This window comes from Cardiocondyla obscurior, linkage group LG10, assembly GCF_019399895.1.
Source record: "Cardiocondyla obscurior isolate alpha-2009 linkage group LG10, Cobs3.1, whole genome shotgun sequence".
NCBI classification, from domain to species: Eukaryota; Metazoa; Arthropoda; class Insecta; order Hymenoptera; family Formicidae; genus Cardiocondyla; species Cardiocondyla obscurior.
In genome coordinates, this window is record NC_091873.1 from 5,133,789 (window position 1) to 5,152,646 (window position 18,858).

The window sequence follows — 18,858 nt, forward strand, 5'->3', positions numbered from 1 at the left end:
AGAGATAATTTTTTCGCGATTGACTGATTAATTTCGATTTAATTTTCAATTAGTGACAACCGTCATATAGCGTTGGAATGTATATCTACTATCATTTAATTTCGTTGATGTTTAGCACGCAACCGAGTCCAATAAATTCATTTTGCAATTCGACCTGTCTAACTTTGTGCGCGTAACTCGAGATGTTCCCAAAATTGGTAGTGTTCAATTACCTTGTGCAACAGTTTTACTCATATTCCTGCTCTGAGATATTTGATTTTATGAGTCTACGAATTTATATCACGTAAAAAGAAAAAAAAATTAACGCTTTAAGCATTGACGTAACTTAAGTTTGCCTGCGTCATTAATTTTTCAACAAAAAGTAAACGACATAGTGCTATCTCAATAGCATTAATCCATTTAACAAAGTTAAGCTTCAACTGTCAAGTAAAATTTTGTTCAATATTCTAAAAGTAATTTTATCTCGCTGCGAATTTTGCAATTAAAAAGGAAAGTAAGATCGTAAATAATAATTTACAAAAAAGAATTTGCACGTAAGAAAGTACGTTTTAATAGTTAATAGTGAAAAATGATAATAGCACAAATTTTGCAACTTTGAGATGCAGTGAATTTTTTCTTATTTTTTATATAATTCAACAATTTTCAGAAGAACTGTTCCAATTTTAATTTTAAGATGAATTTTGCCTTTCGTTATCACAGTCTCTTTCTCGTCTTCGCTTTTATACCGTTCTGCTTTTAGATCATAATTCTGTCTTTCTCTAGCCTCAGCTGTTCTTTCCGACTTCTCTTTAACTCTTAAATTATACGAGTATCCTACAGTCTTTATACACGTCATAGGAGTATCTTCTTGGTCTTTTAGTGTGCATGTATGTCACTAACGCGAGCAGAGCCTTAAGAAAGAAATACTGTCGTGACGTACTCGTTCATATAAAAATGACTGAAATATGTTTTAGTTTAAATATCTTTTCCAATATTCTCTACCCAAAAATGTCGTGAAATTATTGAAAAATTAATTAATTGGAAGATAATATTAATATTAAAAATAATAAAATTGCAAAAAAGGTCACGTAAATACTTAACGTCTTGTCTCTACGTATTCGCAAATAATGTAACGGGCGTTTTATACATTTTCACTGAAAACCAATGGTTTTTAGCAATCCGATACCGCATGGCGAATTGAGTTGCTTTTAGCAGATTGAAGTTGATATTGCGTAGATCAACGTCGTTCGATCCAAAATTAATGGAGCATAGCCCCCGTGTTCGCGCGTGCCAAAAAAAAAAACTCTGTTGCAGTCGTACGGGTCAGGGTATTTCATTAAGCTACTTTCATTGGAACTGATTTCATCTTTCATTTGGCTATATCGGCAGAAACTTTGCGAAAAGCATTCATTGACGATGTTATAACTTTGTTTCGCATTCACGTGTATTACGTATATATAGCCGAGCAACTATATACGCGATACATTCGACTTCATTGTCGAATACTCCGAGCCCCGTAGGAACTTTGCGAAGATCTCCCCGCGATCCGACGGATCGACGGTGAGTCTTTGTTCGCCTTTGTTAGGTATCGTATCGGCATCTCCGACGGCAGAGATTCCTCTATAGTAACTCTCGCGTTATGTATACATGCGATAAACGGAATTCGCTCCTTTCATTTTCTGTGAATGACAATCGCAGCGAGACCAGTCTCGTTTATTCGCGGATGTACTACTTACTGGTCGGTCATTGAGCAAAACTCCGTCAAAGCAAACAATGGAGAATACGTTTCGACGTAGGCTGCGAGTCGGAAAGTACGAAAACTTTCGAGACATATTCTTTCAAGTGATTCCTGTAAAATATTTCCTATCGTAACGATCTGCGTGTCTTCTCAATTGTACAAGTTTCTCGTACGCGGCTTATTTGTAGCGCAAAATCAATAACGTATGATGTATATCGGGCAATGAAGGAACAAGTTTTTCCAAGAGATAAAAGAGGGTGGCCGGCGTATAGCGTACGGATTGGGTTAATTTAATTGAGTAATCGTGAATGGAGGGTGAGGTAGAAAACATTTCGTTGTGCGGAAACACAGGCCGCATACCCGTCTCGTTGTTTTGAGAGAATAAAACGGTCGTATGATATTTATTCGCGATATATCGTTTTAATTGAAATTTACATGAAGCAAAAAACTACATTGTGCTCACGCAATTTTCGAATTGACGGGATTTTATGTTACTGCTAAAATTTGCGTGTCTATCATAAAATTGTTTGTCTCGTGCTTTTCTCTTTATTTCATCTCTCACGTATTTTGCATACGTTACGTATTATTTCGCGATAAAAGCGCATTTTACGAATCGTTATATTATACCTTGCTAATAATTTTATAACGTTATAGTATAAGTATAAACTATAACGGATCGAAAAAATAAACCAAAGACAGATAAAAAATTTATATCGATGAAATTCTAAGATGCAAAACTTAATGCTGCTCTTGCTGTCGAGTCGTTAAAGATATTTTATTGAATACTATGGCATTTAATTTTTGAATGTTCTCACAAATTTATTTTGTACAATACATAATTTTTCAATGTTCTTTTATATACATTGACATGTTTTGTACAATGTTTCAATGCCCGATGGAAAAAGGATCCTTTTATATTGCGAATGTCGATTGGTTGCGCGAATAAGATTTAGCAGCGCGAAGAAACGCGATATTCGATCCGTTGATCATTCCCGTGACAATTCCGCAGCTTTTTAAAGTTCGGGAAATATAGCCGAGTGGATAGCGCGCGGAATGAGAAACTTCCATGTCTTCCGTTTATTTCTGCGGCATCGAAAGTCTGCTCACGTTCTCATCCGTTAAGCTACTTCCCCGACGAGCAAACATCCAATAATTCCGTTCGTGCTTTTTTTCGTACGACGTAGCGTCACGGTTAAGATAGATTCGATTGCTCTCTAACAATGTCGGGAACTTTAACGGATATTTTTATAGAGATGCGTACGAAATACAGAAATACGATTACTAATAATAATCGGCATAATCAATTAAACCGATAATGCTACCTTCGAGTACAACGTGCCGCGTGGATTCACAAGTTAAATAAAATAACATCGCATAGTTCCTACGCACATTGATTTTTTTTTTTCTCTCTCTATTACACTGAAGCAGCAGGTGCAAACGGCACTAGCCCCCCATTGTTACTTTCAAATTAAGAAAATTAATGTGAATGCGAGCCTGGTACTTCACGAAATTCCCTTCTCCCTTATTCTATATTCTCCGATACATAATAAAACCCGTGGGTGCAGTTGGCTTGCGTCGAGCCAGCTAGGGTCATTACGGATTATTATTGGGTCGGCGATGTTTAATATAATTTATATTACCATGGGTGTACATAACGAATGTATGTACTAAATATATAACCGCGAAGTCTTTCCTTTTACTTTCCCCTTTGCGCGAATTTCTCATTTCCATTAAACACAGAAGAAAAATGTGATACGGGCTGCTACGTCTCTCCGATTTTTCGCCGCGCATCGCGACAGAGAAAATCACAAAAACCCAAGTGTTTACGGTGGAATATTTAAACAGGTGCGTTTCTCTTTTAATAGATAAAAAAAAAGCGCGTTAAATATTTCGTTATTCGTAGAGATTGAGCAAACAGCATTTTAGAATCTCTTCAAACAACAAATATTCGAATATGCGGTCCGCAAAAGCGCTCGTATGCCTGGGAATTTTTTAGTTTGCCATTATTTGATCGCGTCGAAATAAATTGTAAACAACGCGGGCTACACGGTGCAGCTTCGCGTGTTACTTACTTGGCGGAGATTAGCTGAATCTAGCGGGTTTTACCGGTAACTTTCGTGCGTATTTCTAACAGTCGATTGTATATTATAGCAATATATTTAACGGCGCGACCTTCCGCGCTCTTGCTTTCTGGCGACGGGTGGAAATGAAATTTTCCAGCGTTACAACGAATTGGTTATTGCCACGAGCGATATTTCCTACGGTACACGCGCAGAAATTTACAGCCGCTATAAACGATCGATTATCTTTTGGTACAATGTAGCAGCATCCGTCTGACGCAATTGTACGAGTTTGGTATTAAATATGGTCCGGATAGATAAATAGATAATCGGTGGAAAATTAAAAAAAGCCTTTAAAAAGCGCGAGAAAAAAAATTAAAAAATATCAATACGAGCACTGTAGTGTACGTGAATCTATTTGAAATACTCCGCATAGCATTTTTATTTTTGCATTTTTTTTATTAGCGATCGTCGCTAAATTTTTATTCAACGTGAAATATATTTATTTTGAAATCAATTATCCCATATTGCACATTCTTATGACATGTAAAAAGTAATTTAATTACTTAGACATTTTTATTTGGGTTTATAATAGTCTGTGACTAAATTTTTATATTATTTTATGCAATATTAGACTTTTTTTAAGTTTTAAAAAAGTTATATATATTATTTTAGTATCTCGGAAAATATACAAGTTAATGTAAATACAATAGCGCATTTGATTTAAATCAACTAACATTTTATACTTGTCATAAGAGAATGTTTCATGAAAAATAATAATATATTGGCTATTCTTTTTTATTTTATTTATTTTTTATTTTTATTAAAGTGCATGACAATGTAATTGTCTACAAAAATTTAAAGGGAGAAAATGGAAATGTCACACAAATTATATTTATGTGACTGTATAGATGAAAATGAGAAAAATTTAATAATGAATCAGTAATTTCATTGTTTTGCATTTTAAACGTTTGTTTGGTACTCAAAAACACGGTATTTAAATACCTTGCCAAGAATCGACAAATTTGATGCAGTTTTTCCCATTTGTATGAATGCCGTTTTCAACGTGAATAACAATTCCCATTTACAACGAGAAATGTTCGCTCGACGGTAGCGATAACGAGACGTGGATAATAGGAGAATAACTAGTATCACGGAAATGTAACAATTTAGATAGCCAATTCATCTTCGCGCATGAATACCTTTGCCAATAATTATTAACTATTTGATGTAAATATTCGAAAATTGGTTATTTTAATCATTTATATTTATGTTACATTATCTTTGAAAAATCTATTCGTCACTGGTCATTGCGATTTTTTTCATATTTTTATTATAAAATATTAAACAATATAAAACATTCTCTCTCTGTGTAAAAGAAATAATAATAATCGGCTATACCGACTCTAATCATTAATAAAAATTGCAACAGAACGGTAGTTAATAATTTGCATTATCTATTGCTTTGAATTCTGATCAAAAATGGATAAATCACGTGAAATATCTGTTTCACTAAATAGTCGCTTCGATACGCGTACGAATTATTAATCGTGGGAGTTACGAAATCGCTTGAATTGACAATCGCGAATTATAATAATCGCGGAGAACGATTGTATTTTGAGGGAGGAAGGGGGTGTACAGGAATGGATAATATTCGCTTTGTTTGAAGTAATATATACATAACTTAATAATAAATATATGAATGGATTATACGCTCCATATACTAAGGAGATTAGAATGAAACTGATGTTTTACAACAATTACAATGATATATTATTTTAACAAATAGTTTAACAAATATTTTATAAAAGGAATTATTTTTGAAATTGTTTTTAAATCGATATTATTGATTTAAATATTTTACACGTATTTCGTATGATTGCATTCATCGAATTCCTTATTCGTTCTTCGGATAATTAAATAATTTTGCAGGTTTCGAAAATCTTTCCTTTCTTTTTAAATATAAATTTTTATTAAAAATTTCTTGTAAATAGAAGTCCTTTACCGATATCTGTATAAAATATTTCCGATAAATGGAAAGTTTAATTAAACGCAATGGGTGATTAATATTGCAATTAGCAGATAATATATAAATAAGAAATTAATTACTTCAAGGTTGTTCCACCGTCGTCTGGCGATGCCTTTCAGGTGTCTTTTCCTTTCCGTTTTCTTTCTTTTTCTCCACCTTCTTCTGGTACGCAATTTATTCCTGCTGAATTTTGATCAATATAAAAGTAACGTAAGAGAATTCGGCGATATCTCGTACTTAAAATTCACGATTCTGTACTATTAAAAGAAGTTAATTAAAATTAATACGATAATCCATCCGAAAATGTACAATCGGGACTCGGCGTTGTACGAGCACTTCGCAACGAGCCCGGAAAATACATGTATTATTAAAAGCGCTCAACATCACGCTTTTTCGCGAGTACTTGATTCTCTCGCGATCCTTCGTATATTATTTCGTTCTCGCCATCTCAAAATTTAGTTACATTCCAGCCGGTAAAATATTTAAAATACAATGAGATTTCGGGATTAGGTTATAATTCGTCCCGTATTCCGCTAAATAAGTCACGCTGGCTTGACAATTATGATGTTGATTATGTAATCAATTATTATTACGGATATCAATTAATTGTACCGATTAGCAGCGCTAAATATTCATAAGTAACGATCGCGTTTGATATCATGCTATTTACTGCGTGTACGAAGAGTAATTCGATGATACATAAAGGTATCTATTTACTTGAGTTACATTTAAATAATGTGATATAAGAAATATTTGAAATTAATTGTTTAAAAAAAATTAACGAAAATATAATGCATAAATATATATATATAAAAAAGAAAAATAGTAACATAGCAACATTTAGGGAACAATTTCTTTTTCAAGAACAGTGTCGGAATAATGCATTTAATTAAAATAGATACTTTGAATATCCCAGGCTATGCGGTAATTTGCATCTAATTTCCCCGATTATGCTTAATTGGATTCAAGGATGTACAATTGCGTAAAGCTATATTCCCCGCCGCGGAAAGGAGGGAATCTATAGCTGTGTATTGATTATGCTGGACTCGGCTGAAGCAGAGCAATCCTTCATTCCCTCGTCGCTACCTTGGGGCCGAGTTTCCGGGTTGTTATCGTACATTGTCGGGAGAATGTAGTAGCCCACTGTTCATAATCCCGCAGGACAACGAGGCATTCGCGAAGCTACGAGTGAAATGCTTTAGGACGGATTAATATCGATTCCGTTTTTTTCTCTCTCTCTCTTTTTTTTTTTTTTTTCTCCTCTTTGTGTTTATTTTTTTTAGATCGAACTAATCATAGCATACGATTCGTAAAAAATATCACTGCATAATAGACAGGTAGTTGAATTTGACACAGAAAACGAGAACATGGTCTTTTTAAACTAAAAATAGAAGCTGGACCAATTTATAGTCAATCCGGCTACAATCAATCGACCTACATATATCTTGATATTTGGCCGCTTATATAAATTGATTTAGTATTGACATTTTTATCGTATCCTCATTTTTTTTTCTTTTTTTTCTTTTCTTTTTTTTTTCTTTTAACGAACACTTGTAGTTTTCAAATCTACATAATTTTTTACTTAAAGAAGGCAAATTACTTCTCTTAATTAACTTCGACATTAATTTCTGTGATTAAAATTTCTTAAAGAGAATATTTTCATTATGTCGTAATTTTCCTAACATATTTTTAATAAAATATATTTTTAGTAAAAATATTAAATTCGATGTTACACTTTTCTATCAATGACCATCGCAGGAAATATGTTTTTATTAATTTTCAAATATTTATTTTACATTTCGTTGATGCAATAGGTATGTGTTCGTATAAATTGATGAGAAAAAGTAGTAGTATTTCGCTAATATGGGCAGATTTCTCTGTTGAAGCGAGAAGAGGGGAAAAAATCGAGTTCCGAACAAGGGAATACAAATTCCCGTAAGAATATTCTGTTCTTTGACGCGCTTTTTAGATTGTGTTCGACATAATAACGTTACAATTTTTTAAAGACTGTCTTTAGGTCACGTGTATCTGAATTATTAACGCTTGTTCACCTCGCGGGTAAAGCAATCGAGTTGCTTGCTCGAGGGTAAACGAGCGTTCTGTCGTTTATAATCTGATTTGATGGGAAAACTTGGAATGCGCGGGTGAAGCGTTTCGCGTCAGACTAACGCCAGCGTGATCCCAGGGTGAGCTTTCTCACATCCCGACTTCTTTAGCTTTCAATGCCCGTAGAGTCGCAAGACGCGCACGCGATATAGGTATCGGAGCGCTTACTTCGCCCTTACTTCTTATCAGATGCTCCGTCACATCGTGCAAATCCATCGTGATGCCATCTCGATAAGGGCTATTCGTAGAAATAACTACATGCCCGGAGTCCAATTACGCACGCACCACCGTGTCGCGGCCCTTTTTGTTGGCGGTATCGCTCGACGCGTGTCGCCGCAAGGAATTGTCATGTCGATGGCTCGCAAACGCAATTCGTTTTCATTAACCGCTCAGTAAAAAGTTTACGATTGCGAGGCAGCGCGAGAGAAAGTAATGATTTATCGTATATCCCTATCGATACAGCGACCGACGCACAGTTTGAAAGAAACGCGATATTGTGCCACTGACGTTGATCCAATAGAGTTCGTTGAATCGGTTTGATTGATTTAAAGTTGTTCGAAGCGAGTACGGACATTTTTCACGAAATTTCGACAATACGCGTTGCGCGAGCAATTTATTGAACAATTTACGTCCGAAATAAAGTGATTTGTTGAAAGAAAGTGTTATTGTAATTTAGAGAGAACCGCAAATGTCGAGCGAACGCCGCAATGACGATTCGCGACCGGTAATTTTGCGACGCCGCGAATACCATCTTTGTAACGGAATTCAACGAAACGACAACCACGTTGCACGTCGCAATCTCGTGCCTACGTCAGTGCGATGGTAATGAATCGGAGCGACTTAATTAAAGGATGTTTTCGCGAGAAAAAAAAAAAAAAAGAATGTTCCAACGAATCGAGAAACTCGAGCGTACTACCCGTTTAAATTAAGAGCAGAAAGGGGGAAAGAAATAAGAGGAAGCGAGAGGGCGAATATCTCGAGATAATGGAAAGGTTGCGTCTGCAGATATATTTTACAGTGTAGCGACGTATTTTGGAAATATTACTCGCGGTAGAAATTTCATCTAATTTATGTAATTACATTTCCATCCTTTTCGGGTGAGAGTAATCTTAAAAGAACATTAAAAGGATTAAAAGAGAAATAAAATAAAAGAGAGAGAGGGAGAGAGAGAAAAAAAAATGCGAAATTATATCGTTATGGTACACTGCCGTCAGTGCGCACATGGGAAACGTATTTATCACGCTCGAGTTGCAGAAAGGTGCGGTACGTAGGTTTCTTGGGCGATATTATCGCGCGTATCTCTGACAAGGTAACTGAAAGCCATCTCGAAAGGGGAAACGCTATTATGACTAATGTACTTACCTTGACCTGTGGCGATCGCGCGGCCCCGAGATTCAGCGTAAAGATATTTGGTGGTGGTGTGCGAAAGAATTTACAAGCCAGAGAGAAATCAAAGCGTTGAATATTTATTGAAAACGAATCGCTATGTACAAACGTATTAAATACAGATGCGTGACATTTATACAGGGCTCGCGAGGGGAGGAAAGGGACAGCCGAGGGAAGGTACGTCTGATCGCGTACAATAGTCAATATGTCCGCCAATAACAATAGATAACTGGCCCTACACTAGCCGCTTTGCGCAGTCCGCTTATTTACAACCCATTTCGCCGTTTATATTTGCACGCAGAGATTGGCGTGTGCCGGTTCGCCGTGCATGTCTAGTAGCCTGGAACGACGATATTTATTTGTCTAAAAGCTGTCGTGGGCGAAAGGGAAAAATAAAGAGAAAGGAGTGATAGGGAGAAGGAGGAGAAGGGAGAGGGAGGGACGCGGAGCGAGCTTTTTACTTAAATTATTATATGTATATAATGGTAATATGATAAACGAATACGAACTGAAGATATATGCCGGGGTTTCCTACACAAAATCAAATAAAAACGCTACTTTATGCCTCTACGGTGTTTCAAAAAATTTCAGACTCGAGTAATAAAGAGCTTATGCGAATAATTTGAAAGCGCAATCAGAGTAAATTGCCAAACATTGATTTATGAATTTAGGAATTAATTTTTTTTTTTTTCTTTTTTTTTTTTTACAGCAAGTTTTTCGTAGTGTAATACAAATATAAAAATTGTTCGTAAAAGATCCATAAAAAAGTTTTTAACATAGAGATAATTCGTCAATTTTCTCATCGCGAATTTCATTTATGCGAACGTGTCGGTGTGGTTACCTGAGATCAAAGAATTCCAAATTGGCATGCGAGGCATCCGTAAAACAACGACGTGTACGCGATGCAGGAATTTAATTCGATTTGTGTTCTGAATGCTGTTCCATCTCGTTCGATTCTATCGTGTATTTCAAGCAAAGATCGTATCTTTATCGGGTTGATACCTCCTCGATCGCATCGAGAGACGAGCGTGAAGAATGAATAGAAAGGGATGAGGCGAACGAGCAAGGGGAAAAGGATGGCGGGGAAAAAAAAAAAAAGGCATGGCCGTGTGTTTCGTAACGAAGGCAGCAGATATTAAATTCCATCGGCAAACGCGAAATCCGCGTGTACTCGGAGCGTCCGAGTTTCGACTTTTGTTTGCGTCTAACGGCGAGAGGCGAGTGCGCGATCGGGCCGCTGCCATTGGCTGCGTACGCATGAAAAATAGAGCTCGTTTGAGCTGGTAAAAGAGAGAACGCGTTGTTCAACGAAAATCAGACTCCAGCGAACGTTGGATACGCTCGAGCGATGCCCGAATAAATTGTGTAAATCTTTTTCGTTCGCCAGAGAAATGGTAAAGTTCTTTTCTCATTGAATCGTATTTCGTACCACTGCCGAAGCACATTTCGCGATATTGTCTTCCTCGACATATTGGTCGATGCATTGAATTGTGTTACGTATTAGGCGATTAAGCGACGTTTTGTCGGATCTTCAAGACGGTATAAAATCTCGTAATATATAAATTTTGCAAACGTTTTTCTCACTTTGCTACAAATCCCTATTTACCTTCGTACTATTTAACGTATCTTAATAATTACGTTGTATATGTATGTATATCACTGTGCGTGATTTAAGAGGCTTCTGCAGTGGAAGGAATTTTACGGCCTGATGCACTTTCGACCATTTCGCCGATGCGCTTGTTGGAAGAAATATTTAATGAGATCAGAGTCGATGCATTTACAACATTCAAGATTTCGTTATTAAAAATTGTATAAAGTGTCCATTTTTTTTCCCCCGTTTGCTTATCCAGATTATCGTTATGTCGAGAATACATAGTCGGCGGAATTGATTCGATTACGCAATGTAGAATAATTTTCACACTTACAGGCGTTTCTGAACGTTAAGGGAAACGCTTCCTACAGAAAGAACTGTCGTTATTAATTTTATAAATAGAAACGACGATATGTATGTGATATGTCGAATTTTCAATGATAATTGCGAAAAATTTCTCGTCAGAAAGATATTTCGAAGAGATATGCCATTACTTAAAGCATTTCTTTTTATATAAAATAATTAATTTTTGTTTAGTATTAATAACGATATAATCGACATATGTTATAGTTTTCTTTTCGAATAAATTAAAGCGATAGGCACAAGAATATACGTGAAATTTTTTAAATTTTGCATTTCTTTTTGTAGGAAGAAGTATATATAATATAACTTGGTTTATGTTCCGTTCGATCGTGCAGGAAGCTTTAATCTAAAATTATCATCACATTATATATTTTCGTCAAGTGATTATACTATATACATCGGCCTATAGAAGATACACCCGTGAGTCCTGCAGGATCGAACATTCGGTTTTTCTGGCGATCATACCAATTACATACATTTGAAAGATTGAACACGGGGACATAAAGAATTAAGATATTTCATTAAGTATTGGTCGCAGGACCTCTCGAATCAAAAGGTCGCGACGGATATCATTCGATATATTTATTTCGCTAACGCAATGGCAGTAGTTCTTACGATATTCTTAATTTTAATATTAAGTTACCAATGTCACGTTTCAATATTAGATTTCTCATTTTTATAATTAATCAAGCGACAGTCGAGCGAAATTATGTAAAAACCTTCTTAATTCATCGTCTATTTGTCGTTGTCAATTTACAGAAATTTAAATCTTGTTGACGAGTTTTTAATTAGCAACTTGGATAACATGTTAATAACAAACGAGAAAATAAAAAATAAAAACGAGGATATAAAGATTAAAAATGATAGTTAATAATTTATAATTTACGTATATTTATTTGAAACGTTATAGCTAATTTGTTTTACTTCCGATATAAATTTCAAAATAAATTGTGAGAAGATAATATAAGAGAGAAAAAAAAATTTTTCAATTGTTTAACCATGCACATTTACTTTTGCTTACACGCTTATATGTTCTACTCTTATTTTATAAATCACGAGCATGAGCCTCTTTAGCCTGACACATGGCTAGATACCTAGAACCACATATCGGGATTTACGCGACGTACAAATTTTTCTACGTCGCGGAATATCTCTCATAATATTTCGCATAGATTGTTTTCCTTTCGCTACACGTACAGAACCATTCTAACAAGTATATAAGTCTTTCAGTATTTCATACTAACGATAGCCATTTACCAGGAAATGTATATCAGTTCGAGGTACAAAAAAAAATAAATAATAATCTCCGTAACTAGATTATAAAAAAGTAACGTAATTAAATACGCGTCATATCAAATATTTATCGTATTGTATAACGTGTAAACCGTTTAGGCAATTGATCGGGATTTTTTCGCGTATCAAATGAAGTAAAAACATTTACCGGGTAAATCGCCTATCTCTATTCCATACTATAAACTTAACATCAGGTCACATGTACTCCTTTTCTTCCCTAAAATCACGAAATATTCGACTTGCGGCTCTCGCCGAAATCGAGAAATGGAGCATGAGAGAAGTTTTGCGTATCGATAGCGTTAACGATTCTAGAACGATTATGCGATACGACCGCCAATAGAACGCCGGTCTTAAAATGATCTAATAATTTACATTGTCGGTTAATCCTTCAACATTCTTTACACACTTTATATGAATTTATACTGCAACCTCTAATGGTATTGTCAAACATTTATGCACTTCGGCTAAGCGCATCTTAAGCTTAAGAGTAGTTAAAGGGAACTTAACATAAACTTGACGCGGCTTAAGATTATTCTTTTTCCCGTACTCTTCGAAAGATGCTTTTTGTACGGCGCAATGATTAATTTTACAGAATGTTCCTCTTAACCCATTTCATAATTTTTTTTTTTCTTTTATTTTTTTGTGCATTGATAAGCTCCTTGAAGCAACCGTTCGTATAATTCTTTCTGCGCGCCACTGTGGCGAGTGTTCAATTAAAAAGTTAACGAGAAATCGTCGTTCGAGTGAATTGGAGGGTAGGATATTGGTCGTGCAATTAAACGGTTGGATGAACGATAATTAGCCTGTCTTTACATTTGTCTTCTCGGTAGCTCGGAAAATAAAACGGAGCAAAAAACACAAGTAGTTCTATCACTGGAAACACATCGATTAATATTACAATCGCTTCGGTCGTATACTCTCATAGATTTTGCTTCTCTAAAAACAACAACGCGCTTAATGTCTTTGTTAATTGTCTTGAAAACGGTATATGTATATATGTATATATATATATAGATTTATATATTTTTTTTTTTTTTTTGTTGGAAAAACAAGTTTCTTTCGCAATCAAGTTCATGAAACCGACGTATAAAAGATCCGAAAAATGGATAACGTAATCCGGCACGAGAGTCCGACGGGCTTCGATCTTAAATAAAGGATCAACTTTTCTCTCATTTCGAGAGGTGAAGTTTAGAAATGACTACGTTATTCGTCGGTGGAAATGTTACGCGCGATTTTCGAGTCCGATCCATGTATATCCCGAACGTGACACGAGTGCCGTTACGGTGGGAATATCATAAGCTTGTTTGCTGACAGTATCAATTTCGGAACAGCGTATGTGCGATTTATCGAACGTGCTCCCCTCGTATTGCCAGCACTAGTGACGTTCCATTTCGTATCGAATGCCACGGATCAAAATCATAATCTATCCATTTCGATTGCACAGCGTGGACACGATGTGGATACCGGGTATCATTATCGCGGGACTATCTGTCACTGCCTAACTTTTGTAGGTACGAGAATAATGAACGGAAAAATAAAAGATAATCAAGAAAAAAAAAAACGTTGCATAAAAACAAGCCGGAAAATCGAGTATCGGAACGCGTTAATTAAGCCTGTATACAGCAATCAGAAATATCCAATAATATGTCAATCAAATAATGCATATAAAATTTGATATCCCCCGAAATGAAAGAATAGTGCGCTTAGAAAATTAATTCGCTATTGTCGAGAATTTAGCATTATTAGATTACGCGTATATATTACAATTAGTGGGACAGATACCGATCCATGTGCAGCGATAACACGCTGTAATTTTGATTCGCGCAAAGAAAACGTTAAAAATGTCAATTTTATACGAATGACGTTCTTGTATATAGACGTTGCGACATGATTTGTGCGTTTTATACTGGTTATCGATTAAATTCACAGCGCTATTCACAGCGATGTACACGTCGGCGGTTAAAAAAAAAAAAAAAGTGATATTAATGTTGCGAACCGTGAAATGTTCTTGGCGCGATTAGCTCGCAGGTTCCCATGTCTTCTTTTCGCACGTGTCATCGTACAGTAAACTCGTCATCGACACGATGAACGCATCCGACCGTACTGTCGTAAATAATTTACGTTCGTTATAGTCGATTTATGGATCGCCACTCTAGGTACTAACTTGGTCTAACTTGGTCTAGCTTGGTCGATGAAGGGCAGTTCCACCAATTGCCGTTTAACTCGCCGATCATAGAAAGCCGGATGAGATTCCAGCCTTCTAGTTCTCTATATCAAGTATCGTTCGACTCACCAGGTTTGTAACCGAGATTTTTTCGCTGCAGGAACAGGTGGATCTCGCGAAAGTTTGGTCGGTCGACGTCGTTCCTCTGCCAACACTCGCGCATCAGGTCGTAGATCTCTTTCGGACAGTTCTTTGGCAGCGGTAGTATCATCTGCGTAAAAATAAATACAACACGATTTTAGCGCAATAAATTATATGTATAGTTTGCGATCGAAATTCCTCGCATTCAGCTAAAACGGAAAATGTGTTGACCCATTTTGACGTTGTACCATAATAAAAAGCAGATTGCTCGCGAGCTGCTTTTAATAATAATCTCATTGCAATTTAACGTGATATTATCGGAAACGGTGCAGATACAATAAAAATATTTCACGCTCGTAATTAATCGCAATATTTGTTACCCAATTAATCGTTCGTAAATATTAATGGTGTGCAAAACCGAGAGAGCGGAATAACAATTCTTACAGCGCGCATGTTAGTTTCAAGTACTCTCGACGTTGGGAAAATGAATGCGACGGGTTCGAGTGCGACGCAATATTTATTACATTATATGAATTACTAAGCGAGTAGTGCTGCCATTTTCACGGAAACACACTCGCGACCTATTTTTGTAATTACTTGTTTCGACACGTGCGCGTTTATTTTAACCCATTTTTTCCAACGACGTTAATTGTCTAGTACTCGGTCTTACAAAATAGGATAGTCCAGATTACTTTTGAAAGAAGTTACGCAGGAAAAAAAAAAATAAAAAAAAAGGGGGGAAAATTTCAGTAAAAATCTACGGAGTAAGGTAATCAAAAGTCTGAAAGACGAAATAAATAGCTGCGTTCAAAGCCTCTGAAAGCTCCGTGAGGCACTCAACGCGAAATCAAGTACTCAGTGCACTCATTACATTAAGCACGTCGGACACAATGAGGGGAAAAAACCCGAAGAATTACTCCGTGCACTTACCTTTCGCTCATCCTCTTGATAAAAGTAAGTCGCGTTCTCCACTATTCGATGATCTGGAAACTCCTCGAAAGGCTGTTCCCGCGCGAACGTCAAAATTTCCCAAAGTGTTACAGCGAACGCCCAGACGTCACCTTTACACGTGTGCCTTCCCTGTATAACGTAAACACATCCAAGAATATTTCACAAAAGCTCCTTCGTAACGTTTATTAACTCGGATGATCCTTATTATGTGTTGCACGGAAATTATTTAACATTTTAATGTACGTAACTGGATAAGTTTATTTCACAATACGTTTGAAACTTACGTACATTAACAATTGAACTACTTTGTCTTACAATATACGTAGTATAATTTTTTCTTTTTTTTTTTATATACACGTTTAAGATAATCCGCTTTTGGTAAGCCGCAAAAATAATTAAAAGCGTAACTTGTTCGACGTGGAAACCTAATGTTTGAGCGTGAAGGAGTAATTTATGGAAACTGTATGCGCCTTCGAGTTTCCCAAAGTTCAACCGAGTAACTCAGTTAAGCCCAAGCTTCGCGGAACGCCATAAAGCAGTTACACGATTTTACTCTTTTCCTCATATTGACGGTTGGATGTACCTTCCGCTCCCATTGGCATGCGTATGACCCGTCAAGCAAAATAATTATATGATAAAATATTAACGTAAAGTTATATAAAAGCTTTAGTAGCTGCAAGTTTTAATTAATATTTACGTTGCCATTATATAACCACAACGTTTTTTGAAGAAACAAAAAATTAAAAGAAAAAAAGAAAAAGAAAATTAATGCATTCATAAAAAGACGTAATAACTGCATATTTTTACTATTGGCAGAATTTATATTAAACTCATAAAAGTAAACATTTCGAATTTTTTTAAATAAAATTAAAAGTCAGAGGCAAAATGACATAAAATGAAAATATTAAAGAGATAATTAAAAAGCCTTTCTGTGCAATAATATTATAATTTTGGATAAATTTACGATAAACAATTGTGTACTTGATATGAAATTACCTGAACTTAGGTACTTAAATTACATAATCTCTGTAGCTGGTAGTGCGCTGGGAAGATTGCATATGCGTGCAGAGTTTGTAGTTTGCGCATGTTTCGGAGGATCTTAAGACATGATTCGATTATTTATGAAGTACACGATACAAAATTACGAGCGCATCATTACTTCAACATTAATTCAAATTGCAGGAGTTAAATAACGTGCACCCACGATAAACATAATAATTTTTACATTACCGATAAACGCGCGATGGTACGTTCGTCTTAGCAAGGCTTTCACGATCGCAAAATCGATACGGAACTATTAAATCGACGCTAATCCCGAATAATTTTTGAAACGGGTATTTCGCACGTAGGGATGAAATCGTTTCATTAGCACGGCACAATGGCGGAAGTTGGATAAATGATGGGCAATAATGAAACATTAATGGCGCATTCAGTTTGAAATGACGAAGCCAACTATTCAATACTGTATTTCCCAGCGTCATTTCTGTTTCGTCGAATCACCATTTTGATATTAATTTGCTGTTACACGGGTATAATAAATATACTATTTCCGCAAATGAAAATAAAGAATAGAGTATCAATAATATCTATGCATAGTTAATAGAGCCAATGCATATTAAAATTAAATTAATATCTTTGATTTATAATTAATTTGTCAGAAAAAAAAAAAAAGATGATTTAGACAGAAATGTATATTAAACACAAATTAATATAAAAGGATAATAATTATTTTACAAAGACATACGAATAGATGTAGAATTCGACACTATTTTACATTTTTTAATTTTCACGTGCTTCAATAATAAAATATTTAACGATTTTCAATCATTTAATTTTATTTTCAGTAATTAAAGTTTTGCAATTAAGTCCCGTTTCTTTACGTACATGTTTTAATTATAATTTGATAAATTATTTTTCCACATTTTATGCAAAAAAAAAAAAAAAAATTAGCCATATAAATGTACTTTTATTACGTTATTATTAAGTATACTTCCATTGTGTCCGACCATCGAGTTTCTGACTACAAAGCGCGATAGCTGACTGTAGCGCAAAGCGTACTCGTAACACTTTTAAGCGCCGGAAAAAAAAAGTCCGCTTCTTTCTCCGCGTCCAGAGTTCGGCACATATTTTTCCGAATTTTCGTGAAAAGTAAACGCGAATATCTTCCATCCGTCGTCCACGTTGTAACCCCGGCGAAAACAGTCATGTTCGACGCGTAGCTCGCGAAGCGGAACGATTGTGTTTGGATTGTCGAGCGGTTAAGCCGAAAAAGCCGCTCAACATCGAAAATGAATTTCCAAACGCATATCGCATATTTTCGCCGGTACTTTTATAGTTCAATGACGCGTGTCGCGCGCTGCAATGGGACAAGCTCAATTCGCTAATACCAACGTGACCGCAGACAGCTCTATCGGCCTGATGTTGGGCGGTTTCGCGCGACAGTTCGATATTGGTAGCGCGAATCGAGAAATTAAAGGCACGACACATTAAATGAAACGTAAAACTTAATTTCTACGTGGAAATAACAAGAGTTCAGCTTGGAGACTTTTCTCAAATTATTTATAAATAACAGATTCGAAACGACTTTATTTTCCGAAAGAGAAATCCTTAATGCGATTTATTTTGCGTAGCGAGAAGGGTAAATCAACGTGTAGAATAATTGATTGCAGTTTTAAATCAATTTTTATCGCACATGGCTTGGCGCGTTTTATCAATCCCGTTCGAATACCGCGGCATAATTGGCAAATTTATTTAAGAAATGGTAGTATCGACAAATGTATCATACGTAATATCATTAGCGACAAAACGTGTTCCGCGGGTTATTTCCTAATATACGGATTTCACGATCCATCGGGATTTTTGCGCACAATGCTTTTATCACGTCTATAAATCTATAAGAGATACTTCTTCATTACAGCACATAACGTTATGATACACAGCCGTGATGTGCATTTATGATGGATAGCGAAAAAATGATCTCGACTTGAGCAGCGCGCGTAATGACGGATAGGGGTTTCTCCTTCCGGATGTAAAAAAGCAATAAAAAAAAAAAGTGCG

At 35.7% G+C, this 18,858-nt stretch overlaps 2 protein-coding genes across 3 annotated transcripts in view; one reads left to right on the forward strand and one right to left on the reverse strand.

The window, feature by feature from the left end:
• Positions 1-18,858, forward strand: part of LOC139106065 (uncharacterized) — a 206,116-nt gene that overhangs the window by 96,147 nt on the left and 91,111 nt on the right. The window lies entirely within an intron of this gene.
• Positions 13,561-18,858, reverse strand: part of Ddr (discoidin domain-containing receptor 2) — a 235,906-nt gene continuing 230,608 nt past the window's right edge. For both annotated transcript variants that reach the window (XM_070662541.1, XM_070662542.1), the window contains 2 exons: positions 15,781-15,930; positions 13,561-14,980 (listed from right to left, as the gene is read on the reverse strand). In XM_070662541.1, the coding sequence (XP_070518642.1) occupies positions 14,819-14,980; positions 15,781-15,930 (312 nt within the window). In that variant the 3' untranslated portion in view covers positions 13,561-14,818. The remainder of the gene's footprint in view (positions 14,981-15,780; positions 15,931-18,858) is intronic.